Source organism: Amblyomma mixtum, chromosome 5 (genome assembly GCF_055824585.1).
Source record: "Amblyomma mixtum isolate Tamu chromosome 5, ASM5582458v1, whole genome shotgun sequence".
NCBI classification, from domain to species: Eukaryota; Metazoa; Arthropoda; class Arachnida; order Ixodida; family Ixodidae; genus Amblyomma; species Amblyomma mixtum.
In genome coordinates this window covers 167,463,983-167,470,180 of record NC_143016.1, presented here as the reverse complement: position 1 = coordinate 167,470,180, position 6,198 = coordinate 167,463,983, and the positions used below count along the sequence as shown (strand labels likewise).

The following is a 6,198-nucleotide window of genomic DNA, read 5'->3' as shown; positions in this document are numbered from 1 at the left end:
CAGAAAGAGGAGGAAAGGGTCCCCCCCCCCCCCCCTGTTCTTGTGTGGCGGATAGGGTGCTCTTCAGTTGCCGACGCGCCGGTTATTTCACGTAGGCCCCGGCACGTCGACGAATACGTGACCACCTTCCCACGGCTAGACCTGGTTGTTAAAGGAATACGTGTGAAAAAAAAAAAATTCTGTGATAGCGCATACATGTGCTGCTCGATTTCTTTGCCTCAATCTATCGAAAAGGTGAAACAGCTTATTTGCTGCGCTCAAATTTCGCATTAGGAAGTAACGTAATCGTCGGTAATTTTTTTCCTTGCACAATGCAACACCTGCATGACATAGGCTATCGTCGCAGCACGAACACGCCTCGTGTTAAACTGCACCACACTCTCGCGCTGTGCATTGCAGAGCGTCGTCTTCATCAACGTCCATCTGCTCCGTACGGCGGCACTGCCTGCTCACCGTCGTCGTCTACGCAGCACAAATACGTGCTTTCACACTGATCTGTAGTTGTGCGCATTCGGTTGTTTGCGCTTAACTCTAAGCGACAGGGGAACTTACGGCATCATCAGCAGCAACAAAATTCAAGCGAAGCACAAACACCTGGAGCGTTGATTGAAGAATTTTCTTTACATTTCTTGAGCTCGAGGTGGCTGACGCTTTTTGGGAAACACGCTTAAAACGTTGTCAGTTCTGACCTGTACCGTTGTGAAACATTCGAAGAAGCGCCAAAATTTGTGTGCAGAATTTTAGCTGCCAAAGCTGAAGGAAGCTCAAGTAAATCAAACCATGTTGGTGTGTGCACGTGAAAATGAACTGCCAAAATCACTAGGCTGGTTCTTTACAGAATGGGTCAGCATTATGGGCCCGACGCGGGGCTTGCGGTGCGAATAAGGTGATAAGCTAGCGCTAAGCGGGCTGAACGTGCCTTCAAGGGCGGCGTGTTGGCTACAACCGTCCAGTGCCTGAGCTTCTGGCAGCAGTAGTAATTGTAATTATTTCAGCCGAGTACATGTACACAGCTGAAGATAAGCGAACAGAAAGCTCCAGGTCGAGTTTGAAGGAACTCCCAAGTCCGCAGACACCTCAGGGGTTCGAAAGGGAAGTAAAACTGACGGTCCTGCTCGCATTGTAGCCCGAGCGGCCGCTTTCCTTCCGCTTAGCGAACCAACCACGTCGGCGTTTCTTCAGAAATGCCCCTCTCTGCGCGTCTACGACATCAACCTCGAACCTCATTCCACAGAACTGCATTGCTCGGAGTTCCTTTGCGTCAGATTGAGTAATTTAGAAAAAGGCAAGGAATAATACTTACCAAACCTTAGGTTGAAGAATAGTGTCAATTTTATTCTTTATACCTTCGTGATATGTGTAATATACTTTTGAAGCTGAATAAGAATCACATTTTGTTCCTTAGGGCTATTATCTATTTGCTCATTTTCGGGCTTTATTTGGCAAATAAAAGTGGTATACGCAGTTTTTTTTTCATGATTTTCACATTGTTTCATCACTCGTGTCATCTACTCTTTCTGTCCGTGTTTTTCGCGCTAAAATTTTGCAAGATTCTTCCATGCCCGTGATGTACTTTTAAATGTCCCGGCTCTAAAAGCAGACAATTCGCTACCAGGCCTTTTTAGGGCTCGCAGGAGAAGATAATTCACAACGCAAGGCAATTTTTTCCTGCTACAAAAGCAAAAAAAAACATCTGCAACGAACTGCTGTCTTTCTTGCTAAAAAGGCTGCTACAAGAAGCCTATTGTCGTTCCACCATTGAGTATGGAAAGCGGAGAGTAATATCCGGTATGAAGAGAGGCTGAAGAACACGGGTGGAAACGGATGGGTAGCTAAGATATTCGAGGATCTGTACCAAAAGAGTGGTGGATAACCGGGGTGGATACGAACTAGAAAAATAACCAATAGGCATGCAGACAACATGGACTAGGTAATAAAGAGCGCTAAATGCAGGTTCATGGAGGCAGAGGTTGTTGTCAATTCTGTTAAAAAAACAAAACAAAACTGATTACGGACGTGAACAAAAAAGAAAGATCAATAAAAATGAATAGTTTCATGATAATTTTATTTTTATGTGCCATTTTATTTTTTGGGGATGAAAGTGATTTTTGAAAACGAATAAAAAAGGGTAGTTTCGGGATAATTTACCATTCATTGCCTTTTGATTTTAAGGAAGTGAAAACGCCATCTGAAAAGACAAAGAAAAGTTTTGTCATCATTCAGTAGGCAGTGCGAAGTTGTTTTATGGCTGGCCCATTCAGACGCCAATACGTGTACAGTCAGCGTCCCGGACGCCATAGAGTTATGGGTGAAAGAAGGCAAAGTAAACGGATCTCCGGTACACATGGGTAAAAAAACAACCAGAGGATTCGTCGCACGAAATCAGGGAAGTTATTAAAGGGGAGGATTTTAAAAGCCGCAGGTACTGCGGCCACTGCATCAATTTAATTTTATTTGTATTATTTTTCTGGAACGTACGTTTAAGTGCAGAAAGATGATACAAAGATATGGTAACATCTCAGTCTTGTGGCTAATGATACCGCCCCATTTAGCAGAGATCTTGTCATTATTGAATTCATCCATCGATTGTAACCTCTTTGACGAAGTAAGGCCATAATTCTCGCTTCAACCATTAATACCACGATTGATTTTACACTACGACACAAGTTGCGTGATTTCCACTACTGACGTAAAGTGCACTTTGGTCAATTGTCCGCTCATTTAATGCACATGCGTCTGCGTCAATGATCATGGCTTCGCATTCAACAATAATGCTCTGAAACTGTCATAGACATATTATACAGGCGTAGTACGAAGCCGGCGTGATAAAAAATTTTGAGAGATTCGTCATGACTGCTTTGTTTTCAAACAATTATAATTCGCTCATTAGTGCCTAGATTTTTTCCCGGAAAATGACGATCGGAATACTTCGAATGAAAAGACAGCCGAAAGATTAGTGTCGTTTCTCGAGGCCTTGCTTCAGCTTCAATGTGGGCGTCTTTTACTGCACACCGATAAGCGTGCACACCACTGTGCTTTGTTGATAAGAGGCCAAAAAACCAAGATAGCGCTTCCTTGTTTTCACACCATGGCCGCATATCTACCCCGCTTGAACGCTGGTTCGGGACAGCCGTTCGCTTCAAATGCGAGACTGCGCGTGCGCTGAACCTTCTTATCATGTACTGACCAAGAAGCTTGGCGCCACTCGCATTCGGTTTAAGCACGAGGTGAACTCTTTGCCCACCAGTATTCTGACTTCACCGGCCGCGTAACACAGTATGGTTAGCCAGTAAACATAGCAGCGCGAAAACCACTGAAGTTTTGACGCTATTCGGCATGGCAACTTTTAAAGAAACCTGCCCCTTTATGTCGCTGCCTAGAGAAATGGTTGTCCACATTTTGAAGTTCCTGGGTCCCGAAGACCTGATGGCTGTCGAACGGACTTCGCCGGAGCTGTCAAGACTGGTTCGAGTCCAGTCCGTGCTTCATACCACGAGGTTCCTCATCAGCAGCTCGGCAGATTCCCTACGCGCCTACCTAGACGCGAAGAGGGCGGCGGCGATATCTGAGCTCGACTTGAATGACTTCGTGGCCGCCGACTCCAAAACGGTAGAGATGTGCGTCCAGAGCTGCGTGAACCTGACCGCACTGCGTTGCGTGAACACCCGCCTGCGACCGACAGCGGTGGTTCGCCTCCTTCGAGACAGGCTCCGTCGTCTGCAGTTCCTAGAATGGTCGATCCTGAGAAGCGCACGTCACGACGAAGACATGTGCAGCTTTTTGTGCACACCGCTGGACGATGACAGATCGGAAATTATCCCGGAAACCCTGCGCGGCATGTACGTTGAGATGGTACCAAGAGGACACAACATCGATTTTTTCTGCTTTGTTCTCGAGTGTTGTTCCAGCCTTCGCATGTTGCATTACCACGAGCGAAGGTTTCAGACGGGAGTTGAAACAGCCGCGTACAGTGTGCTCGACAGCTTCCACAAGGCCACGGCTGGAATGCTAGAAATGTTCACTTTCACCGACGACTGCACCGCTGAAGCTCTCGAGACGGAAAGAACGGCACCAGAAGACTCATGGAGTCCAGTGAGTGTGCCCGAAAGTCTGCTCGGCATGTTCGAGGAAAGTCTAAGGATGTCTTGGAGCGTGATCGTAAGGCAGACTCCAAGGACATCCACGAACTGCGTGGTATTAGACAGGAGAACGGCTCATCTCGTCCCGGAAAACTTTTCGAATCTCTTCATCGTCATCAAAGATGACGCGTTCGCAACCCTCGAAGCAGCGGCTGGTCACCACTGGCACCGAAACACGCGGGCGTTGACGCTGGTGTCATCTCCTGCGCAAACAGTGGCCCGCACATGTTCTGCAACCGCCACCGACGCCTTGTCCTTCCAAAACTTCCTCAGGGGATGCCACAACCTGACCGAGCTAAATCTCACTTCGTTCCATTTTGAGCCGAACGTCGATTGCTGCTCTGTTCTGACCGACGCTGGCCTGACCACACTACGCGCACTGGCACTGCCCTCGTGCGCACTAAGTCGACGAGGGGGCCTCGATCAACTCGCTAGGGCGCGCTTCAGGCTGTACGAGTTAGACGTGCGCACTGAATTTAATGCACTGCCACAGGTTTGCTCCGTTTGCAAAGCTCCTTCCACATGCACCGAACAGTTTTTCGAGCCGCTGCACAAGTTGCGCCTTCTGAGGCGTCTCACCTTATGCAATCTGCCGAACATGCGCGACCTGCGCTTTCTCAGTGGCTGTGCGGTCCGTGAACTCAGACTCCGGGACCTTGGACTTGCGGGCTTTGCGGGTGAAGAAACAGCAGTAGCTCTGACAGAGGTAAGCACCGGTTTAAAATTACCTTGTCAACGCCTGAAGTTCTGTTCTATGATATCGGCCTAGTAAATTTAGCAAGCGTTTTTTGTCTTACTCTGTCCTTATGTTCGTGCTGCTGCGTCGTATTTTGGCATAATCTAGGAGAGAAAGCTTGGTGGTTAGACCTGTGTTATGTGTGAAATGCCCTCAAGCTACAAGCACTTTTTGGTATGTCTTAAAATGCTTTTAACGCATGTACCCACGCTTTCGCGTTTCACCGTACTTGCGGTTACGTAGGCGGAATTAGGAAAGAACGAGTTTATTCCGGCCACTCTAGGGGCACTGAATGTGACAGTGATGTTACTCAGAAATTACAAATTGCATAATACCAACACACTTTCAGCTAACTCAAGCATTAGAGTATCTTAAGCGTAATGTTAAAGCTAAAGAATTTAAGGCTTTGCACCGCAATTTTTTTTCTGAATAATTAGCCTTCTGATCCAGGAAATCGTCGTGAAGTTTCTTTACGGAGTAAATTACGCGTCATCCTGGGGCTGCGTGGCGTAATACCTGCCACAGGACTTTGTGCATTGTGTTTCACAGATGATGGAGCAGGTGCGCAGCCTGAAGCTGGAGAGCACCTTCGTCCCCTTGGACCTGTCCTTTCTCAGGCTAGGGATGAGGCGAACTCCTCAGCTGCGCCGGCTGTGCGTCAAGTCGACCGGGATTACGCCGAGCGAAAGCCCAGAGTTGCTGACCACCCTGTGCGATCTCTTTCCGTCCGCCGAATTCATTCACGTGCACACATGGCTGCCCCACGAGGAACCGGAACCGGAACTGGAGCCGGAGCCCATAGCATTCGTCGCGTACCGCGCCATCCCGCCATATGGCGCCATCGGGGGATGGGACCTGGAACCTGTGCTTTCACCCGAAGGAATTGTCCTCTGCGATATGTGCAACCTCGTTTCTGCCCAGAGGCCCCGCAACTGCGGACCGCGTCGGCTCTAAGTGCGGAGACCAACAGCTAAGGCCGCAAAACCTTGTCTTCAGTCCTATCCGCATCTACGCCGCCATGGAGGGTGAGCGCACAAGAATGAGCGAGTAGAATGCAACCATCTTGTGTCGTCCAATCGAAACCTGGAAGATACGCTCTTGATCTATTCAATGGCCACGCCATTCTTAGCCCCCTTTGAACGACGAAGCTCCGAGCAGGCTTTGCTCGCAGAATATTTACCTTCTTTTATGTGTACGACAACGAACGATAAAGGACTGGTCCGCTTCTTATTTACTTCCTAATGCTCTGGCTTTGAGATTAAAATGTTCACCATTTTTATGCTGATCGATTGCAAGCTCATCATATATGCATTGTTTTTATAA

At 48.0% G+C, this 6,198-nt stretch overlaps 1 protein-coding gene across 1 annotated transcript; it reads left to right on the top strand.

The window, feature by feature from the left end:
• Positions 1-3,336: 3,336 nt before the first annotated feature.
• On the top strand, positions 3,337-5,970 carry LOC149344530 (uncharacterized). Its single transcript, XM_089542631.1, has 2 exons — positions 3,337-4,845; positions 5,425-5,970. The coding sequence occupies exons 1-2, from the start codon at positions 3,337-3,339 to the stop codon at positions 5,827-5,829; spliced, it is 1,914 nt and encodes a 637-aa protein (XP_089398757.1). The 3' UTR covers positions 5,830-5,970.
• The last annotated feature ends 228 nt before the right edge of the window (positions 5,971-6,198 follow it).